Raw genomic sequence first — 23,098 nt, forward strand, 5'->3', positions numbered from 1 at the left:
TCCGCCCCGTCTCCGCATGCGCAACTGGCCCGGGGGCGGAGCTGCTACATCCGGGCGTCTGGCGGCCTGTGGGTGTTTTGTTTTCTTGGCCGAAAGTCCGGGAAAGTGAGGCTGCCCGGCGCAGCGCGACTGGGGGATCGGGACCTACTGCACCCGCGGGGCTGGACGTAAGTGCCCAGGGGGTGGGGACGCGGCCGCAGGCTGCCCAGGGCTCACATCCTTGACTGAGGCGGTCGGGTCACGTTCTCCACCCTGCGGGAAGCCGTGGGGTCGGGCTGTGCCGGGCCGGACCCTTCCTGGCCACTTCCTGCCGTCCTGCGCCCGGCGCCGCCGCGACCAGACCCTCCCGGCTCGGACTCCTGGGGCGGTGGAGCGGCACGGCGGGCCTCGCCCGGGACAACGCAGGGGCCTGAAAACCACCCCCGCCCAAGCTGGCCGCAGACCCCGAGAGCGAGTGTAACCGGCTGGTTGACTCGGCCAGGGAGCGGCCGAGCCTCAGCCAGGACCCGCATCCTCCAGGTGCCCGTCCGCTCTGCAGACCTGCCGCTCCCGGCCTGGCGGGCGGAGTGTGGGCTGCAGCGTCCGCAGTCGTGCAGCGGGGAACGGATGCGGGGCGGGGCCGCTGGGGAGAACCGAAAATAAAACTGGGTTCCTGTTCCTCCCGGACAGAAGAGGGGTGAATTTTCAAAATAGACTCGGCCCAAAGGCATAGAGTAGCAGTGGTTATAATCATAGTTTTTTTTTTTTTATATTTAATTTTTAAAAAGGAAGCTAAAAATTGAAATCGTTGCACTTTTTAGGGCATCATGGTTTTTGGACGACCATAATTGCTGGCTGCAGCGCAGCTCAGTGGACGGGTTCTGATTCACTGCAGGAGTTTGGGTGTTTCTGGGTTGTTAGCAAGTTATATGTAATTCAGGCTCAGCTTGGAGGAGTGTTTCATGTAATTTGTTAAAGAGAGTTTAGTACGGTTGTGATAAATTTAAATAGAGGTGGATTATTTATTTATGGTCTGAATTAACATTAACCTCAGCTCTGTGCTTTTGAAGGAGGGTGTTGGAAACATCTGTTAGAACCAGAACTAGAGATATTAAAATAAAATTAAAAAAAAAAAATAGAAACGACACCAAAAGGTAGGTTTGGAAAAGGGGGAAAAATTGAGGTGAAAGGAAGTGATGTGGGTAGAGGTAAAATGCACTGCAGTGTTTTATTTATTTTTTATATCTGGATATGAAGAAGCACACGTTCTATGATAAAATGTATAAATTCTCAGGTGAAATTTTTAAAAATCTGATTCTGTGCTCTTAACTCAAAGTTTATCACCTCTGCCTGTCCTCACTATGTTAGTGTTCCTGGACTGTAGGTATCAAAAACAAATAACTTAATTTGGAATTAAACCAAAAGAATTCTTGTGGGTTAATAATCATTATACTCCATAATTTAACATTATTTAAAGGATCACTTAATAATGTATTAAATAGGATGTGACAGATTTCAGGAGTTAAATTCTTAATTTTTTCCAATATTTGGATACCCATGTTTATTAAATTACTTAAATATACCCAAACTATCCCCCCCACCCCCAGTACTAGAGTAAACCCAGGGGCACTTTATCACCTATCCCCATCCCCAGCCCCTCTTAAATTGCCAGGCTGATCTTGAACTTGTGATCCTCCTGCTTCAGCCTCCCTAGTCCAGATTTTGTTTTCCAAAGTTACAGTGTGGCAGTTCATCAGAAGCAGTTCATCATATTCTGAAGAAATATGTGGAGCCAAAATACTTCACTTGTATTAATTTATTCCCTTAGGGGCGCATATTAAGGATTTAACCCAAGGATGCTTTATCACTAAGCTATATCCAGTCCATTTTATTTTTTATTTTGAGACAGGAACTTCCTGAGTTGCTGAGGGTCTCAGTAGGTTGCAGAGTTTGGCCTTCAGCTGCCTCAGCCTCCACTGTCACTGGGATTACCTGCTTGTGCCACCCAGCCCAGCTAACAGTATTAAGTTATTCTTGAACTATTAACTATTTTCTAGGAACACAAATCAGGTTTGAAGAGTAAATGAAAATGCTTTATTTAGTTGTGTTTTGTTTTCTTTTTAAGTAACCTACAAAGATGTCTGGATTTCTAGAAGGTTTGAGATGCTCGGAATGCATTGATTGGGGGGAGAAACGAAATACTATTGCTTCTGTTGCTGCCGGTGTTCTGGTAAGTGTCACTGGTCATTTTGGCTGTCATCGTTGTGGTGTGTTTTCGTTTATATGTTTTGAATTGGTTGTGATATTTTAAAATATGCACTTTAAAAAAAATCTTTTGACCACTGAATTTATTTTAATAAATGTTGATTTTTTTTTTTTCATGGGGGGTTATTAATGGTTTGAAATCTGATTCAATAGATTGGATGGGCTAGTTTAACTGCATGGTAAAAATGACATGATAAAACATTTTACTTTTTATTCAATAAAAATAGTATGCCTCATCTTAATGAGTACAATAAGGTACAATGAACTATTGAAGAAATAGTCTGGTTAAAACCAGTCAAAAGATATGATTGCATTTTTCCATAATCCAAAGTTCACTATCTTCTCAATCTCATAAGAAAAATTAGAGGACATTTATTAAAAGATATTACTTAGAAATAATTTACGGAATTGGGCTGGGGATATAGCTCAGTTGGTTTCACTTGTTTGTTATTTCCACAATCCCACAGTGCTGGGGACTCGAACCCAGGCCTCCAGCATGCGAGTCAGGCACTCTACCTGATGGGCTATATTGCCAACACGTAGCTCAGTTGGTAGAGTGCTTGTGTTGCGTGCACAAGGCCCTGGGTCTTGTGATCCTCCTGCACCTCAAAAAAAAAAAAGAAAAAGAAATAATTTACAGAATAAAATTCTTATTTAAATTGCAAATTCCTCAAGCGTCTGATGTTTGTGTTGTACAATCTTATGGTATTATATGGTCTAAAGAGTAACTTTTTATTTTTGTTTTTTTGTGGTACTTGGGACTGAACCAACCCAGGGCTTCACGATTCTTCACCACTGAACTACATCCCCAGTCCCTAAAGAGTAGATTCTAACTAAAATGAACAAATAAAAACCTAAACTTAAATATCTCCTATTCACCAAATCAGTGGCTTTATATTTAACCAAAATATGTCAATATTTAATACCACTATAGAAATTCTGCTCTTCTAAATTCTTTTGGGGGTGCTGCTGGGGTTCAGGCTCAGTGGTAGAGCACTTGCATAGTATACCTGAAGCACTGGGTTCAATTCTCTCACAACATATGAATAAATGAATAAAAAAAGGTCTATCAACGTCTAAAAGAATTTTTTTTAATGAATAATTTTTGTTTTATACTAGGGATTGAACCCAGGGTTGCTTAACCACTAAACCACATCTCTAGCCCTTTTTTTATTTTGAGACAGAGTCTCACTAAGTTGCTTAGGGCCTTGCTAAGTTGCTGAGGCTGGCTCATACTTGCTTCCCAAGTCACTGGGAATACAGGCATGCACCACTGTGCCCAGCTTCAGGGGTGTTCTAACTTCTGAATTACGCTTCTTTTGTTGTTGTTGTTGTTTGGTACTGGGGATTGAACCCAGGGGCACTTAACCACTGAGCCACATCCCCTGCCTCCTTTTTTAATATTTTATTTAGAGACAAGGCCTTGCTAAGTTGCTAAGGCTGGCTTTGAACTTAGGATCCTCCTGTCTCAGCCTCCCCAGTCACTGAGATTACAGACATGCACCACCATGCCCAGACTACACCCCTTTTTTAATTTTTAGTTTTTGAGATGGGGTCTCACTTAGTTGCCCAGGCTGGCCTCACACTCAACAATCCTCCTGCCTCGGCCTTCTGAATAGCTGAGATTATAGGCAAGTGCCACCACACTGGCTTCTTATAAATATTTTTTAAAGCTTTTTCTTTTTTTCCATGAAGGAAATATTTTGAAGCCAGGCACAGCAGTACATGCCAGCGTTCCTGGCTACTCAGAGGCCAAGGCAGGAGGATCACAAGTTACAGGTCAGCCTGAGCAATTCAGCAAAACCCTGTCTCAAAATAAAAAATTAAATGGCTGGGTATGTAGCTCACTGGTAGAGGGTGCCTGGTTTAGTCCCCCGTATCACAAAAAGGAAAAAGAAATTTAATTACATTGAGCTGAGGGTTTAAAAAAAAAAAAAATGAGTCATTACTCATACTAGCCTATAAAAATGTCATCATTAGCTTATGGATCTGTTTATAACCCAATAAAAGTAACTTGATTAGCCTAAAATTGCTATTTGCAATAATTGCCAGGAGATGGCGATTTCTGGCGCTAACTAGGTCGATGATGGGAACAGGGGTAGAACAGGTGATTACTTTCAAAACCTTCTAATCTTCTTGTCAGAATTTGGTTACTATTATAAATTTCTACTCAGATGATAAAAATACTGTGTAGTTTTTTTTTATTATGATCTGTCCTTGATAATATCCAGAACCAAAATTCAGTTAGGTACATTATAATTTGATATTCAGATTGTATTAAACTTATATCTGAAATCATCTCAAGATTGCACTATAATTCATCAAAAGGAGAAGCAGAACTGCAGAGTTATTCCACTCTGCTCAGAGAATAGCTAAATTCTACAAACAATAATTGTTTCCCATTTTTAATTGAAAATTTTTTTTTTCATTTTTAATCATGTCTTCCTACAGGCCTGTAATACATTAGCAATAAGGCAATTCTTGTGTCAGTTGGAATCTGATCTAGTTTCTCCATAACATGTTGTACTGGTTTCTAGTTCACAAAGTTAAATTGTAGACTTTATTACAACAATATAAAATAGAAATTGAAGGAAGCTTAGGGCACCTGATGTTTAATCAGCTATTAAGTCATGTGTAAATTATATGCAAGAAACAGATGGAACATTTAAGGAATTTTTGAAATTCATTGGAAGGGACCCTTTCACTTAAATACCTTGCCTTCGTGCTAGCCAGTCAGATGTGACAGTGCTGTGTTTCTCATCAGTATCACCTGTTCTTGTTTCAGTTTTTCACAGGCTGGTGGATTATCATAGATGCAGCTGTTATTTATCCCACCATGGAAGAGTTCAACCACTCTTACCATGCCTGTGGTGTGATAGCAACCATCGCCTTCCTGATGTAAGTGCCTTCATTATTGACACCACCCACGTAGATTACCTCAAGGCCAAATTGTTTACATATAATTGCAAGATTTACAATTTTAAAATGATATAAAATTAACATATTGGGCATGATATAAAAAGCAAATTGTAGAAAACATAAAAGTGACAGTACTCTTCTAGTCTTTCTTCTCTCTCTCCTCTCCCATGTCTGTCTCCCAGCTTCTTCCAGCTAGCCTTTTATTTCTGCACTGCTAGAGTTTAAAACTTTACATTTAAATCAAAAAACATGTACTTCATCTAAGGGATTATTCATTCTTCCATCAAATATTTATTGTTTTTATGTTCCAGGTTCCTGTACGTAGATACAGTAGTGATTAAAACAGGGAAAACCCCGTGCCCTTATGGAATTTATACTCCAGTGAGTGAGGCAAACAGCAACTAGGGAGAAACTAAATTCATAGCATGCTAGATGACAATAAGTGCACAGAAGGCAGGAAGGTGGGAACAGGAAGTGTAGACATTTTACATAGGATCAAGGACGCTTGCACAAGAAAGTGGTTTTTAGTAAAGACTTGAAAAAAAATGAAGGAACTGACCATGGGGTCAGGAAAGAGAGGCAGATGGAACGGCAAGTGCTCTACAAAGGCTCTGAGGCAGGGAGACCTCCATGACTGGAGGGTGTGGTCAGGGAGAGGGGGAAGGGTGAGTTGGCGAGGTGGCGTGGCACCTGTTACGTGGCATAGAATAAAGCAACGCGAGGACTTTGCTTCATTGTGAGGATGATGGAAGCTGCCAGAGAGTTTTGGAGAGTCGGAGAAGAATGGTATGACCTGACTTAACGGGAACGTTTCCTGCTTGAAAATAGTGGGCAGTGCCAGGCGCAGTGGTGCTCGCCTATAATTCCCGTGACTCAGGAGGCCGAGGAGGAGGATCACAAGTTCGAGATCAGCCTCAACAAGTTAATGGGACCCTGTCTCAAATTAAAAAATAAAAAAGGACTGGAGATGTGGCTGAGTAGTGAGGCACCCCTGAGTCCAGTCTCCAGTACCAAAAACCCATCGACAACATTCACCACCAAGTCAGGGTGGTCTGATGGCGGTCTGAATACCGTAACTCCTCACTTCTCAGCACATGTTCACATGTATTTTGAAAATACCCCAGTGCTCCGCTGGTTTCTCAAGTCCAAGCTATGTGTTAGTTTGTTTCCATCCTGGGTGCTGCTTTTCTTATCGAGTATTGTTTTTCCTGGAGTTTCTGGTTGCCTTGTTGACAAAAAGAATTATGTTTGCTGTAGGACCCCTTTCATTCTCCTTAAAAGCCTTTCTATTGTTTTAATTATTCATCTATCTAGTTTTAGTTGTTGATGGGCCTTTCTTTTACTCATTTATTTATATACAGTGCTGAGGTTGGAACCCAGTGCCTCACGTGCTAGGCAGGTGCTCTACCACTGAGCCACCCCCAGCCCTGCCATTCTAGTTTTGGTGGTTGCTTACTGTGTGGACTGAAATATAGTCTTGTTCAGCTTTATGTTTTTTTCTAGTTTCTAGCTGCCTTTTCTCTCTTTTCTTGCATATCCTGCCATTATTCCAAATTCTCAATAATGTAAATTATTAGTATTGTATTGCTACTCCTTCGTTCTAGAGCTTTCCATCCCAGAAGCCGCAGTCTGTGTTGGTAGGAGTGGTGTTGTGTAAGCCACCCACAGAGCTGCACTGGGTACTTCCCTTCCCTGTTTCCTCAGGATTGGGTCCACTTTTTCCCTCGTTTCCACTCTCTGGTCCTTGTTTGCCTGAAAACGTCTCAGTTTCCCCTCATGCTTCATTCATAGATGGGTTAGATGTAGGATTCTAGGTTCAGTGTCATTTACCTCAGAACCTGGAGTCCCTGCCCTGCCATCTTCGGGCGGGCGGGGTTGTTGACAGGCATTGATCTTATCCTCACTGTGCTTGTGAAGATGCCGAGGATTCCCGTGTCACCTTTGCTCCGGGAGATTGCCTTGGATTCTGTCTTTGATGATGGACCCGGCTCCTCTCCCTGGCACTCCGATTGGGCGCTGCTGTCATGGTAGGGTCTCCTGTCTTCTTTTGCTCCACACTGCAGGGAATCATCTCAGGGTCATCGTCCCACCTGATGGATGTTTTCATCTCAGGCCTCATGTCTTATTTCCGAAGGCTTTCTTGTTTCCAGTGCCTCTGTGCTTCTTGTCTGTTAGTGCTTTAGGGCCGACTGTCTGTCTGGTCCCGGACATGCTGCAGGCCTTGGGGGCCTGGGGACTCCTGTTATCTATTCTTATTTGAACATTTGATCATCTTGCTTCTGAGGGATGCAGATTCTTAAGTGCAGGCTCCTCTTGATCTGTGTTGATCTGTATTCCCCAAATGTGAAGAAAACTTCATCTGCTGAGGACTCTCTCATTTTCTTTTTTTTCATGATATTATATTTTTCTCCCTATACTTTCATTTTTAATTTGTTAGTTTGTGACATGGTCTCGCTAAGGTGCTTAGGGCCTCACTAATTTGCTGAGACTGCTTTGAACTTGTGAACAATCTGTCTCAGCCTACTGAGCTGCTGGGATTACAGACATGAGCCACTGCGTCCAGCAAGTGGTGTTTTTTGATTTTCCTCTATGATATTAAAATAGAGTATCAAATATATTCAGTGAGGAACTTGAAGTCACAGATCATAGGTACTTCTCAGTAAGTTCTCACTTTTGTGTAGACCTGTGTGCGCACCACCTGGATCAAGACTTGAAACATTTTATCACCTCAGAGTGTGCTTCCTGCTTTTTGCCAGTCAGTCCTCCACCCCAGCACACAACGCCGTCCTGACCTCTGTCACTGTCATGCTTTCCTGCACTTTTGAGTTTTGGAGTTGACTCTTAGAGACTTCCACCTAACCTGATTGAAATTTCCCACATTAATTTCAAGTTCTCCCTACGCTGACTTGAGGGCCAAGTGGCTCTGATGGGGCTACGCTCAGTGCAGAACAGTTAACCATGACAGAGGAAGGTCTCACCTCAGCCGCCTGATAAGCAGAGGGCTGGAGTCTTTTTCTTTGAAGTTCAGCTGGCAAGTGGCTATTTCTAGTTCCTTCCATTTCATTGCAATTTTATTGCAGCAGTATGCTGTTAAAATCCCTTTAGAGAAAGCTGGCACATTTATAAATTTCAACATTGGTTCCAACTTAAAAGTTTTATTTTTGTGATATTACTCATTCATTTTGTCCTCAGAGCTTTAAAAAATTATTTTATTCCCCTATGGAGCATTCGCAGCCCTGACTGGAAGGAGAGGTGCTGTAATGGGGTCAAGAGGACTGTGCAAATGAGCGTCCCCTGCCAGACTGGTATTCTGCTGGGTTTCTGGCACCCAGTCATTGCAGATCTGACTCATATTTTTATTAGTTTTTGCCATCTGCTTGGCTTCAATTTATATCTTTTCAAGATAGTGTCAAATCATAATCCAGCAGACCTTTTTGTGTGTGTGTGTGTGTGTGGATTGAACCCAGGGCCTTGTACTTATAAGGCAAGCACTCTACTGACTGAGCTATCTCCCCAGCCCAGCAGACCTTTTAAGATAAAGTTCTTCATTGTAATTCAAGTGTATAGGAGTCAAAGAGTGGTTACTTTTTTGTTAATAACTCATTACTTAATTAGTTAATTTTGAAGTACTATGGATGAAACCCAGGTGTGCTCTACCACTAAGCTACATCCTGAGCCCTTTTTATTTTTTAATTTTTTATTTGTGAGACAGGGTCTCCCTAAATTACCCAGGTTGGCCTTGAACTTTCAGTCCTCCTGCCTCAGCCTAACAAGTAACTGAGATTACAGGCATGTGCCATCACACCTAGCTTTTTCTCTTATTTAAAAAGTTCTTGTATTTGTGACTTTTAAAATGTTAGTAAATGTTTTATGTTTTACTCTTATCTTTTTTAGTTAAAAATGTGGAATATACGAATAAGCAAAAGAGAAGAAGTTACCTATAATCCCACACCACACTATAACATTTTGATATCTATTCTACCTTTTTTTTTTCATTTTTTTCCTAACATATATACATTTAAACATTTTTTTTAATTTGGACAGAATGCCTTATATTTTATTTGTATGTGGTGCTGAGGATGAAACCCAGTGCTTCACACATGCTAGGCAAGCGCTCTGCCACTGAGCTATAGCCCCAGCCCTATATCTATTTTTTTGAAGTATTATTCAACTATTTCTCCTTTCCTATACTCTTTTTTTCCCCTATACTCTTAAACTGATTGATTGATTGATTGGTACTGAGAATTGAACCCAGGGGTACCTTACCACTGAGCCTCATCCCCATTTTATTTTTTGTTTTGAGACAGAGTCTCACTAAGTTGCTGAGGCTGGCTTTGAACTTGTGATCCTGCCACCTCAGGCTCCCAAGTTGCTGGGATTATAGGCAGGTGCCACTGTGCTTGGTTTTCTTCCGTCCTTCCTGGAAAAGTTTAGTCCAGACACCATTAGGTGGGGTCAGGGATGACAGCCATCCTCAACAGAAGACCAGGTGCATGGCAGAGCTAAAGCAGGTGGGAAGTTGTCTGCACAGCACTGGCTCGCAGGTCTGGACAGGATGGGAGGGGCCCTGCAGTGGGGGTGGGGAGAAGATAGGGGACGTAGGAGTCTAGTAAAGTGACAAGGCTGTCCATAATGAGAGTGAGGAGCAGTCAGAGAACAGCTACACTCCAAAAACAGAGCACATGTAACACCTAGATCTTGGATTATTACACCATTCTGTACTAAAAGGATTTCAGCTTTTTCAGCACATGGCTGATTCTAGAGGGAGTACCCGAAACACATGAGGAGAGTGACCCTCCCTTGCCAAAGAGCAAAGAAACACCCACAGACGGCGGGAAGTGTCAGAGAACCTAGAAGACATCTTGGAACTCAAGGAACTCCCTGTAGCCAAATGAGGGACCAATAAATAATGATAAAAAAATACTTTAACCCTTCAAATAAAATAGGAATCTATGGCTCTATAATGATATAAATAAATACAAAAAGAGAAAATTTGCTGCATAGCAGGACACACGCAGACTCCAAGTACTTCCCCACCAAATATGAGTCGCCTTGGGGAATACCTATGGTGAAGTCTGGTAGATCACACCTAAGTAATCAGCGTCAACAGCAGCATCATGGGACAAATCAAAGCCCTGTGCCACCCAGCTGGATGCACTGAAAACACTGTCACTTGGGTGTTCTTTCTGCCTCAGATGCATATCCAAGACTTAATCATGAAACATTAAGCAGGGGCTGCTGGGGTTGTGGCTCAGTGGTAGAGCACTTTCCTAGCAATTGTGAGGCACTGGGTTCAATCTTCAGCACCAAGTAAAAATAAATGAATAAAATAAAGGTCTCTGTCAACATCTAAATAAATATTTTTAAAAAAAAAGAAACTTTAAGCAAACCCAAATTGAGGGAGAGTCTACAAAATAACTATCCTGAGTTCTTCAAAAGCATAATGATTATAAAAGTCATAAAAGGCTAAGGAAATGTTCCAGACTCACAGAGACTAAAGAAAAATGGGAACATGTGTTCCGTGATTCTGGACAAGATCCTTTTGCTAGTGAGGGCATTATTAGGGCAATTGGGGAAACTGGAATAGGGTCTACAGATTAGATGACTGATGGATAAATTTGATAATTGTGGTTCTGTAGAATAGTCTTATTTGTAGAAAATATGTAAAAGTTTATGGGGTTATGGGGTGTCAAGTTGAAACGTCAAATGCTACAGGAAAAATTTTACTATTGTGTAAATTTGATAATAAATGTGTATGTCATAATGCTAGACAAAACAGTAGAAATTGTTCACTCCAGATATACCTGATAGTGGGGGGGAGGTGTCTGACAGAGAGAGACAAAGTTTATTCATATGGCTCAGCAAGGAAAAACAGAGCTAAGAATCACTAACCTAAGCACATTTGCATTTTTAATATGAAGGTTGTTTTAAATAAATTTTTATGTACAAAAATTAGTATTGAGTTCATAAAAAATAATTATAAGTATTTTGAATCATTCTAAAACTTTGATTTGTGTAAGTTAAGACCTCGTTATTACAAAAAACAGTTAGGGTATAAATGTATTTTTTCAACACATTTATTGAGTATCTACTATATGCCAAGCCTTGGTCTGGCACTGAGAACAAAAATGGAAAGCAATGTAGACATGGCCCTGCCCTCAGGACCCTTAAACAGTTATAGTCACACACACCCCAAATGGGTGTATGTAATATTTTGTAACTTCAACTTGATACATTGTGAACTTTTACCCATGGCTTTTAAATTTTTTCAAAGATCATCAATTTAGAGTGGTATTTTATAAATCAGTAAAAGACTTACAGTGCGCCAAACATTGGGCACTACTATAAAATTATTACAAAAAATTTTATTCCAAAGCCAATTTTAAGTAAGTTTTGGACTGGCAAGAGCCCATTTCCTCTCTGCCATTGCCAAACATGGTTCTGTGTTGAAGATATCTGATGTATACAAATGAAACTAGAGAGAATAATGCTGAACATCCTTTTACCTGTTCTAGTGTTAGCACGGTAAAATTTTGAGAATTATACCCAGAATCACCTGAAGATCAGAACCCAGATTCCTGGGCTCCCAGCCCATGGTTCTGCTTCAGTAAGTAGGTGAAGCAGAATTTTCAAGCAAGCTGCCAGGTAGCTCTGACTCTGCCATTCTGGGGCCACAACCACAGCTTTGGCAAGTGGCTGGCTGAGGTGATTCAAGTAAGGTCACATGAACCCATTACCCAGGACTCATGAGGACTGACATTGAATTTGGGAGAATTTAGCTTATTATTTCTAGTAGTTTGACGTCACAGACAGTTTCCCCTTGGAGTCAGAGGCCCTGATTTCTTGGTTTTGTTTTATTCACACAGGATTAATGCAGTATCGAATGGACAAGTCCGGGGTGATAGCTACAGTGAAGGTTGTCTTGGTCAAACAGGTAAACAGGTGCAAACAGCACTTCATTATGTGTTTTTGTCCTTAAAATGAGAACTGCATGTGGAAGGCATAGGGAGGATGGTGTCTAGAGCAGAGAGCTGAAGTTACCTTTGGTCTAAGTTGGCCGACAGTGCAGAACACCGCCCACGGTCAGTGCATGGCCCCGTTCAGTAGCAGGTAGCCTTAGTGCCCACCAGATCCGGTGGGGAGCAATTTGTGGGAACACTTGCAAAATAGAATTCATAGTATTTTGAACTATACCATGAAAATTCTTCTTCTGCCAACTACATTTGGTTGAATTAGCATTTTGAAATAGAATCATAGAGCTATTTTTTTTTAACGTGGTAAGATCATATAATAAAACCCACCATCTTAACCACTTTCACATGCACAATCAGTATTATTAGGAAAGTATCATACATTCACATGGTCATGCCGCTGTTCTCTAGAACTCTCCACCTTGCAGAACTGAGTGAATCACAGAGTTTGGGTGCTTGGACTCGCACAGGCCCTGCTTTCTCCTCTGGGAACTCCCAGCCTGGACTCAGTGGCTGAAGCGGGCAGGATGCAGGATGGGGCGGGGCACAGGGTACCGAGAGGCTCCAGGGACAGATGCTGAATAGACAGATTAAATGATGAACCTAAGTATGACATCCACGTAAAAATGGCCTGGATCTAGGCAATTTCAAGGGACTTTTTAACTTTTTTTTTTTTAGTGAAACAAATAGCACTAGCCCCCTGTCTCATTGTGAAAGGTGAATGGTTGCAGCTAGGGTCACAGTGTAAGCCCGCGTGGCTGGATCGGCTGGACCGCGCCTCCGTGGCCATCACACCTCTAAGTAGTGTTCATCAGCCAGCACAGCTTTGGGGGTCTAGAGCCCCCGGTATTTTAGTATCGCATCTGAGAGCAGTAGCTTACTGGAACTATTATTTTGTTTTGGGCCTAAAATCAGAAATGAATATATTACTTTCTGTTTGCTGTGTTTATTGAGCAGGTAGTATTTTTGCTAAAATATGTTTGTGCTCGTTATTATTATAAACGGACTCTGTACTCATGATAGGTAGTCTGATGTTTCCAGCAAATCTTCCAAGTGTTGTATAAAGGTGGTTTAAAAGTTGACTGTTCTGGGGCTGGAGTCGAAGCTCAGTGGTAGAGGGCTTGCCTAGTGTGCATGAGGCACTGGGATCGATTCTCAGCACTGCATATTAAAAAAATAAAAGTCCGTTGACAACTAAAAAATATTTTTTAAAAAGTTGACTAACCTCCTCTATTAACATAATTTTAATGCAACTTTCCTACATGCTGGCCCTAGTAAATTTGAATTTATTCTGTGACTTCCCTGGAAGTAGCTTTTTGATTCCTATATCACTGAATATGATTTTTTTTTTTTTTTTTTTTTTTTTTTTTTTTTTTTTTTTTTTTTGGTACCGAGAATCAAACTCAGAGGCACTTAACCACTGGGGCACATCCCTAGCCCTTTTTTAAATTTTATTTCGAGTCAGGGTCTCACTGAGTTGCTTAGGACCTCGCTAATTTGCTGAGGCTGGCTTTGAACTCAGGATCCTCCTGCCTCAACCTCCTGAGCCTCTGGGATCATAGGCATGCACCACTGTGCCTAGCAAATATAAATTTTTAAAACTACATTTGTGTTATCATTTGAAAGTGGTCTTGGAGAACTTTAAACTTTGGAGCACAGTTTTTAGAAATATATAAGGAATGACCCATTGGATATAGTGAGAAATATGAAATGTTTTATAGGAAAATTAAGTAAAAATGTTTTCAGCATAGGTAACTGAGAAAATTAAATATATCCACGTAGAATATACAGACCAATAAGTTTTTATTCACATACACACACACACACACACACTCACATACTCTCTCTCTCTCTCTCTCTCTCTCTCTCTCACACTCTAACCAGGAAGAAAAAGGCCAACATCTCCACCAGTGAAAGATTCCTAACGCATTTTCTCCCACTGTTCCTATCTTAGACTTTAGCGCATCTCCCATTTGGGTTTTTGTTTTCCTTTGGAAGTTAACTGAGCGACGGCAGCTCTGTGTGAGGCAGTTCTGGTAACTGTCCCTTTTTCCAGGTGCTCGCATTTGGCTGTTCCTGGGTTTCATGCTGGCCTTCGGCTCTCTGATCGCATCTATGTGGATCCTCTTTGGAGGTTATGTTGCTAAAGGTGAGAGAGATGCTGATTGTGTTACTTTAATGTAATCCTGAATTTAGCATTGAAGTTGGTAACTCTGGAATGAAGCTTTTTTCACATAGGTGGGCCAGCTACAAGCAAGGCATTCGTTACTGAGTACTTCCCTCCTTCCCGTTAGGGTTTGGTTTGTTTGTTTGATATGTTTTTAGCATCCCTTTCTTCTGTAGTTAGTTTATCTTCCAGTCTAGGGTCTGGTAGGAGTGGTAAACAGCTCAGCACTTTCTCTGGCTTCCCAAAATCTGAGAGGCAGAATGTGTATGTTCCCTAGCTATTTAGCAAGTTTTGACTTTCAGAATAGTGTTCATGCAAAGCTCTAACATCCTAGACTCGAAATATATTCAGTTAAGTCTCCTGGTAATATGATAAATTATCCTTTTATATAGAAAAATTAATTAACATTTAAAATATGTCTGCCATATAAGGGCAGGTTAAGAAAAGCTCAGGAAAGAGTGTACTATTAAATCCCTGGCTGAAATTCCCTGAAGGGACCCAAGAAAAATATGAAACCCATTTAATGTTACAGATAAAATTGTACTTATCATAGTAAAAGCATAACAATAATGATTTGCAAGAATTGGACCAAACTAGATTTAATCTAGTTCTTTTTTAAAAATAGCAATGTGCTTTCTTTTTATTTCTCCTTTTAGAGTATAGTTAACATATACACTGAGCATGGTGCTGCACACCTGTAATCCCAGCAACCTGGGAGGCTAAGGCAGGAGGATTTCAAGTTCAAGGCCAGCCTCAGCAACTTAGTGAGGGTCTAGGCAACTTAAAAAGAATTTGTCTGAAAATAAAATAAAAATAAGAGGGCTGGAGTTGCAGTTCAGTGGTAGAGCGCTTGCCTAGCATGTGTGAGACATTGGGTTCAATCCTCGGCACCACATAAAATAAGTAAATAAAATAAAAGTATTGTACCCATCTATAAAAAAAGTATTAAAAAAATAAAAATATCTGGGATATAGCTCAATGATAGAGCACCTGGGTTAAATCCCTAGTAACCCCACATTCCAAAAATGTGCTGACTCGTAGCGGGTTGAAAATCGCTGGCCAATGGGTCCAGAGCTCATGTGGAAGGAGCGCTTGGGAGGAAGCCCTGAACCCCTCTTCCAGCACCAGCCAGACACCCCCACCCTCCCTTCCGCCCTCCCTCCCTTGACTTCCGTTGATTCTGACCAAGCCGTCACACAGCACTGTCAGTTTTCTGAATTGAGATGAGATAATTTAGCTCATTTAACACCTTACTTCTTAGAAGAAAATGTAACTTTTATGTTAAAATTATGGGTTTCCTAAATTTTTATTAAAATTACTTGAATCTTATAGATAGGAATGATAGACATTTATAAGATAATATGTATTTTTTCTTTTGTTTATATGATGTATTATTAAAACTATTACCAAAAATGTAGAAATGAAAAAAAAAAAAAGAAGCTATAATAATCTTGCCACTCTTATTAAACATCTGAGTATGTTTCCACCCAGTACCTTTTATACGTCTTTTGTGTGGTTGTTATTGTGACAATAAATGCAACTGTGCTCCCTGCTTTTGGCATTTAACATGATGTCCTAAGTCGATCTCTTGCTGCCACAAAATGTCTATCACCATTGTATTTTAAAAACAAAAAATTACTTTTTATTACGTGAATTGCATAATGCTTGTTTATTATAGAAAACAGAATATAAAAGTACTAAACGAAAAAAATTACTGACAGTTCTTTCCCAAATATGACTCAACACAGGCTGCGGCAGAGGCTGGTCTGCCTGCCTGCCGTGCACAAGGCCTGGGTTCCATCCCAGCATGGCAGAGAGAAAGACGGAAAATGGAGAGAGACCCTTTCTTGTGGACTTCTCCTGTGGCTTCATTCTGGAATGGGGTCACGCTTTGAGAATTATTAGCAGCAGACCTGTAATTGTATGAATTTGCTTTTATCTAACATTTTTATATGAGTCATTCTAATGGCAGCGTTTGGGCAATGTGGCATCAGAGGGGAGGCCTAGACCAGCCAGTTGCTAATTAGATTAACTTCCACCATTTTGAAGTGAGAAAAAGTTGACGCTTCTCATGCCCATCAGGCCTTGTTTTGTCAGGACGCTGACAGCCTGGGAGTGGGCATTCGCTCGCGAGCTTTCACCTCCTGCCCCAAATGTAGTCCCAGCATGGTGTTCCCTTTCCCACCTTAGGTAAGCGCTCCCCTGTCCTTCAGGTGTGGAGGCCAGGAGCCTGAGGCTGCGAAGGCCTGTCCTCTGCATCCGTGTGCAGTTCCTCTGCTGTAAGATGCACCCAGCCTCTTTCCACTCTGCCGTCTCCACGGCTGCCACACTGCTTGGGTCAGTCACAGTTGTTGGCCTGATTTCCTGAAAGAGCCTCAAACTGGTTTCCCTGTCTCCCCGGACCCCTGTCATGTGTTTTCAGCCCAGCAGCCAGAGGGATCCTGTTAAAATACGTCGCCAATGCCACTTTTTGTCTCAGAACTTTCCAGTGGCTTCTCAACTCAGATAAAAGTTGGAGTCCTCACTGAGGCTGCAAGGCTGTGTGGGACACTCACCACCAGCCTGCCCCCTACAGCTCTGATCAGTCCCCCGTTTTTCTCTCATCCCCAATGGGCCATTCCTCCACCAGGCCAGCACACTCCCACCTCAGGGCCTTTGCACTTGCTCTCGCACTGCAAGGTTCCTGCCTCTCCTTTTCATGTCCTCACTCCAGGGTCAGCTTCTCATGAGGTCTTCTAGCCACCTGTGTCTCGTGCCATCCTGTGCTACATTTCCTGTGTCAGTCGGCTTTATTTGCTTTCCCGGTTTATTCTGCATATTGTCTAACTCTATGAAGGCAAAAAAAACGCCTGTTTTGTTTACTGCTGACTTTGTTTACTGCTGACTCCGTAGCACGTTAAACCGGGTGTGTGCACGTGCTGAGCCCGGTGTGCCCTCAGTAAACATTTGTCACGGAATGAAGGGAGCTGCCTTTCACTCCGCCGCTCCTGTGCCGTCTTACATACTCCATTACTCAACACGTCAGCCACAGTTACCAGAACAGTCAGTCACCTTAGGCAAGGAAACTGACATTTGCGGGTACATCCAAAAATGAATGTTTTGAGATCTAAACTCCTAAATATTACATTTGTCTTTTAACAGAGAAACCCATAGTATATCCTGGAATTGCTGTATTTTTCCAGAATGCCTTCATCTTTTTTGGGTAAGTTTGTTTTTTATTGTCCATCTCCTGTTTTTAATACATTTCTTTTATGTTCTGTACCTATTTGCTTGTTCGATGCCCCTCCCCCATGCTATTTTCATAAAGTACGAAGAATGAAAGAATCATTTTAATACAGGGGTTAGTTTGCTTCCCATGTTGGGGACACAGTTAACTCCTTATTGCCACCCGTTAATGAATAACTGATTCCTGTAGGTTTAGTTACCTGAAAGGAAATGTTCATTTTTAAGTACAGATCTCCAATAGTTGCTTTTAGCAAATAATCCTGCCTAAAGCCATCTCTCCTTACATTGGCTTCCGGGCACATTTCCTGGTTCTTCTGTCCTTGATGTCACTAGAGTCTGTGAGTGAGCTCTGAACTGTGGAGGAGCAGCCCTGGCTGACGCTGTCCTCCCAGCCTCCGGCAGTCACTGTCCCTGCCGTTCTTCCTGGAAGCCCAGCGCCCGTGCTTCCCTGCCCAGCCGCTCTCTCCACCACACCACTTCTAGTCTGTGCCTCAGGAGCCCCCACCGCGGTGCCACAGGCGGGCTTCTGACGGCGGAGAGCCACCGGGCGTTGCCATGTGCAAGGAGCTGGGGTTTCTGGGCAGTCTGTGGCTTTCATCAAATTTTTAAAGAAGGAATACAAAAGTGACTGGGAGACTGCTGTACATTATAAGCTTTGTTTTTCCCTATCCCTTCTTACCTCCAAAAAAGAAAGAAAAGCCCTTTATCCACTTGAACCATTAGTTACTAGTTGCCCTTAGTAGGAGTCAGCAGTTGGTATTCACACTTACTCCTTTCCACCACCAGTCATTTTTGCCATTTTATAAAGTCAGTTTGAAAATAAGCTTAAATTGAGATGTGACAGGATACATGTCCTCTTTGGGTTAAACCTTGTGTCCTGAAAAAACTCAGAGTGTCTTGTTTTTAAGTAAAACTATTGACTTTTTTGCAGAAAATAATAATAACTGAAGTTTATTGAGCAGTTACTATGTGTAGGCACCACTTTTAGGCTTTTTTTATGTATACAGGGTTGGTTAACCCCCATAGCCACTCTGAAGGTGGCCCCATCATTACCCCATTTTATGTGAGCAAACAGGCACAGGAGACCTAGGTAACCTGAGACCACGTGACTGAAATTCAGCTCAAGGTTGTCTGACTACAAAGCTTGCTATGGTGAAATCTGAGGTGAATTCATTGATACTTTCTCCTTTTGCTAAGTCTTCAGCCAGTTGCTCAGTGAGTTGTTTCCTTCCTCCTTTTAAGCCCTAGACTTGAAAAATATAAAATGAATAAACCTCGCCTCCCCTTATGAAATAAAATTTGAGTAAGTCTATTACTCTGTAGGGAGGTGTGGCCTGTGCTTATGAGAAGGAGCACGTCCATGTTCAGGGTTCTTCTTTCCAGTCACGGTGCTGAGATTTGAGTGTTAATGAGCAGGCATCCTCGGCTCCCGTAGCTCCATGCGGTTAGAGGTGCTCCGGGGACTCAGCAGCCCGCAGTGCCAGCCAAAGGAAGTTGGTGTCGAGAGGTCAGAGGCAGGGGTGAGAGGAGCCCCAGGGGGCGTGGGGAGGGCACTGGCTGAGGGCCTCCAGCCAGTCACGATCCGATCCGTCCGGTGAGGGCAAAGGATGCAGTGCTAAGCAAGCTCCCTCGGGAGTTAGTGTGTGACAGCTGGTGAGCAGAGAAGGGAGAGAGGACATTTTATGGGAAATACTTGCCTTCCAGTGAGGGGAGAGACATGGACTCCACATATCATCAGATTTCATAAAACCTGGGAAACTGACCACTGACTTGTCCTGGTCCCACTTTAGTTATAATGAATTGTTTCATAGGCAACAAGATTGGTTGATTTCTCTTTTATTCAGTTTAAAAACAAATTAGGTTTTGTGAAAGTACTACAGGCAAATTGAAATTGAACTCAGCTAACGGGCATGGCTGTAGAACAGTTGGAACGGATGCCTGCCATTCTGATTTAGAACAGAACAGTCCTTAGCAAAGGTCACAGTTACTGTTCCAGAAATCAGAGACAGACGTCGGCACCAGAAGTGAGCAGTTTTCCCACTGTCAGTTTTCTTCTCAAGCAAAGCCCAGATCCTGTCATTTCCCATCTTACCATGTTTAATCTCAGCTGTCTAAGAAATCTGGTGGCCACCCAGCCACTCCCTGCCACAGCTGTTTTATTTAGCCTGTATAGTATTGTTTTTATTTTATTGAGCCAATATTTTAAAAAATCAAGAGAGTTGACATAAAAATCTGAATTTTGACTTTTCTTGAGAAACTGGAAGTTTTGACAACCACAGGCCCCAGACATTAACACTCAGCTGGAGCCTTGGCACCTGAGAGCTGGCCCCCGTGGTAGTTGGCTCCCCAAAGCCTGGCTGCCTGTCCCCTGTCCTCCTCGTCTCTTCAGCAGTCACCTAGCCACGCTGGACTCCCCCGTCCTCTGGCACCCCAGACAGCTTTTTGTCAGCACAGTTGCCATCCTGTGCCTCTTTCTTGGCACCTGTAGGACAGCTGTAGGCAGCCCAGGCCCAAGGCCAGAGCGCTGAGAGGGCCTGTTCCTGACGCGCTTTGCTTTGTTTCTGCTTCTGCCATGCCCGGTGAGATTTGGGGGGGCTTGGGGGCAGGGCTGGGGTGGAACCCAGGGCCTCTCATGTGCTGTGTAAGCCCTGCACTCCTGAGCCACACCCGCCCTGGCCCCATGTGACGCCGTCCAGCGGAGTCAAGTTGGCGCAGGGGACAAAAGAGTAGTGAGGCTCTTGAATTCGAAACGGTTTATTGATGAATCAGCAAACCTGGGAACTGGGAACTGGAACCTCCAACCTCAAACCTCCAACCTTCAACCTCGAACCCAGCACTCGAGGAGAGCCGGCTTATATCCCCCCTAGGAGGTGAAGGGTAGGGCTGACGCCATTTATGCAAAGATCAGGCGAGGAGCTAGCTGCCCAATCATGGTAAAGGTCAAAACGAGCAGGCACGATCAGGAGCACTGGGGAACACCTGTGCACGCGTTGTGTGCGTGGACTTAATTGGATACGGCCAATGACAAATCACCTGGGTGTACTTATGTTAATCAACCTTCTCACCCACAATGTGATCAAAGCAACCTCTGGCTGGCTGCCAGGCGCCATCCGGGGGCAGTCCGCACAGCATAGCCCCCAAAACCCATGTTCTTAGGCCTCCCTGCCTTTTGAGGTGCTGCTTGCTCTCCCTGAAGCACCTTGTCCATCATCTCACGAGCTCTTGTTCCATCTGAGCCCCTGATCACCCCCCAGCACCGTCCATACATCACCACCTCTGCACACCCTTTCGGCCTTGCAGCTGGGCTGATCCTGTGCGTCCGCGTCCTTGTTGTCCACCTCTGTCTGCCCTCGCCCCATCCTGACCACATGGTGTTAGCACATGTGAGCAGTTTGAGGACAAGGACTCTGTCTCCTGTTTATCTTTATAGCCCTTGCATCTAGCACATCGGGACACTCTGGGTGTGCAGCTTAATGAGGGAGCACTTGCCTGGCGTGCACGAGGCCCTGGGTTCCAAGCCCACACTGCAAAAAGGTGTTGAATGAATTTGACAAAACAAAGTATATAATGGTCACACACTGGATGTCAGCTGGCTCTTCAAACATCACATGCATCTCCAGCACCTCTGTGTTGAGGTCCGGGGAGGGCGATGACTGGGAGCATAGCTGGGCTGGCGGGAGAGTGCACCAGCCGAGTTGGCGGTCTGTCTGGACGTGCACAGCTCACGTGTTTCTCCTCTGCCGCTCGGCTCCCTCCGCTCTCGTGCCTTCCTCTCTGCGGGTCGGGCAGTCACATGATGTTTCTTGCTTTATCCACAGAGGACTGGTTTTTAAGTTTGGCCGCACAGAAGACTTGTGGCAGTGAAGCACTGGTTCCTGCTGCTCACAGCCCTGCGTGGGCGTCTTTACCGCTCACTCCCAGTATTTTGTAAAGCCGTTTTCTAAACTTATTTCTGAGTGTGGCCTCAGCTTCGAGTTGCACAATGCTAAAATCATGAGAGCTCCCCATGGAAAGCGTGTCGGCAGCCAAGTCCTCCTGGTCTAAATGCACTGGGTCCACGTCCACAGCGCCCAAGGACACTGCCTCTCCTGAGCAACTGCTGCCAGGTTCTATCATGGTCTGATTCATAAAATTCAAGTAAGTTACAAAAGAAATTATGGATTTACGAATATAAGGATTTTCTGACTTGAGGTCCAAAACTAGAATGAAAGTGCTCTGAAGACTTAATGTGGTTATTTAAATGTGGCCTCTCCTGTGTCAGGTCTCAAATATAAACATTTCTTGTTTTTCAAAACTACTCAATGGTCAGAATTCTTTTGTGTTATACTTTGGTTTTGGTTTACACAGTTTTACCAAAAATTTCTGTCCACATTTCTGCATAAGTAGCACCTGAGGGTCTCCCACTGGGGAGTGATCCGGCCACCAGGCTCCCTGTGTCCCTTCTGAGAGGCTCTCTTCCACTGTGCCAGGGCTCGGAAGGAAGGAAGAGGCAACTCAGCCAGGTCCCAGGGCCCTGGACACTGGCGTTCACATTTACTACTGAGGGAAAGGAAAAGGAGAGGGACTTGACACCTCTCTCAGGTGACACAGTTTCTTTATTGTTCTGATAATAAATTGGATTCTGTTTCATTTTATATCTGAATTGAACCACTGAGCTCAGCAGACCAGCACGGTCAGTTATAATGACACATGTTAGCTACCAGGAACCCTGAGGCTGTTCCTCTTGGAACTCTTGTCCCCGCCCCCAGCTTTCTACGTCTGCAAAATAGGGCACGCCTCAGCCCATGGGAAACACAAACTGTGTCTTATGTGTGGGCTTTCCACGTCGCCACTGGCTGCCACTCGTTCATCAGGACATTCTTCAAAGAAACGATAGGATCGCTGTCATCCCCCATGAAATGACTCGAGTTTCTGCATAGCTCTGTAGGATGTAAAAGCGGGAGGGCCTCTCAGAAGCTCAAATCCACCTGCTGTTTCATACATGTGAGGACCCAGACTGCAAATAAGGTCAGGGAACTAGTTCAACCCCGAGGCAGTCCATCTCCATCCCACCCTTGACACCAGCCCCTGTCCCCACCATGCCGACCACCTTGTAAGAGCAAGCCTGCAGGGACTGAATAGAAGTGAGGTCTTCGTTTTCCCAGTTCATATTATCCGCTCTTCCGCTGCAGGCAGTTAAGTGGCCAGCACACTTCCATTAAGCGTGAGAAAGAACATAAGGATTGTTAATAGAATGGAACCGAAACCTTAATTAACCCAAACCGAAAATTCTGGTAGCATCATCTTTAATGAAATCTTATTATTTAAAACTATCATTAAATTACTACTTAAGCAAGTTTTTAGTCTTTTATTTTCTAATATCAAATCCGTCTCTGACCTTGTGCCACTGAACATAAGAAGCCCTTGCTGTAATCAGTGTGTGTTAGTCACATACAAAGGTAGCTAACAGGGAAAGGAAGCTGACTTGTTTCCAAGATCAGTCTGTCTTGTTATTCTTGGATGCTTTTGCTTAAAATCCAACAGCCAAGTGAGGAAACTGTAAAACAAAGCAAACATTTATATTACAGATGAA

The 23,098-nt window shown here is 43.2% G+C and overlaps 2 protein-coding genes across 2 annotated transcripts in view; one reads left to right on the forward strand and one right to left on the reverse strand.

The window, feature by feature from the left end:
• The first annotated feature begins 14 nt into the window (after window positions 1–14).
• On the forward strand, window positions 15–21,820 carry TMEM50A (transmembrane protein 50A). The gene is made up of 7 exons (XM_079130721.1): window positions 15–167; window positions 2,105–2,209; window positions 5,030–5,142; window positions 12,030–12,097; window positions 14,191–14,283; window positions 17,443–17,503; window positions 21,345–21,820. Exons 2-7 carry the CDS (start codon window positions 2,117–2,119, stop codon window positions 21,388–21,390), a joined length of 474 nt encoding a protein of 157 aa, XP_078986847.1. The 5' UTR covers window positions 15–167; window positions 2,105–2,116; the 3' UTR covers window positions 21,391–21,820.
• Window positions 21,821–22,375: 555 nt separating this feature from the next.
• Window positions 22,376–23,098, reverse strand: part of RHCE (Rh blood group CcEe antigens) — a 34,172-nt gene continuing 33,449 nt past the window's right edge. Inside the window, exon 9 of the mRNA XM_079130651.1 lies at window positions 22,376–23,062. Coding sequence (XP_078986777.1) covers window positions 23,036–23,062 — 27 coding nt within the window. The 3' untranslated portion in view covers window positions 22,376–23,035. The remainder of the gene's footprint in view (window positions 23,063–23,098) is intronic.

The sequence above is a fragment of the Sciurus vulgaris genome (assembly GCF_902686455.1).
Source record: "Sciurus vulgaris genome assembly, chromosome: 1".
Classification (NCBI taxonomy): domain Eukaryota; kingdom Metazoa; phylum Chordata; class Mammalia; order Rodentia; family Sciuridae; genus Sciurus; species Sciurus vulgaris.

Coding starts and splice junctions, on each gene's coding strand:
- TMEM50A (XM_079130721.1), top strand. CDS start 2,117: ATGTCTGGATTTCTAGAAGGTTTGAGATGCTCGGAATGCATTGATTGG. Junction 5,143..12,029: donor GCAACCATCGCCTTCCTGAT/GTAAGTGCCTTC, acceptor TTATTCACACAG/GATTAATGCAGTATCGAATG. Junction 14,284..17,442: donor TGGAGGTTATGTTGCTAAAG/GTGAGAGAGATG, acceptor GTCTTTTAACAG/AGAAACCCATAGTATATCCT.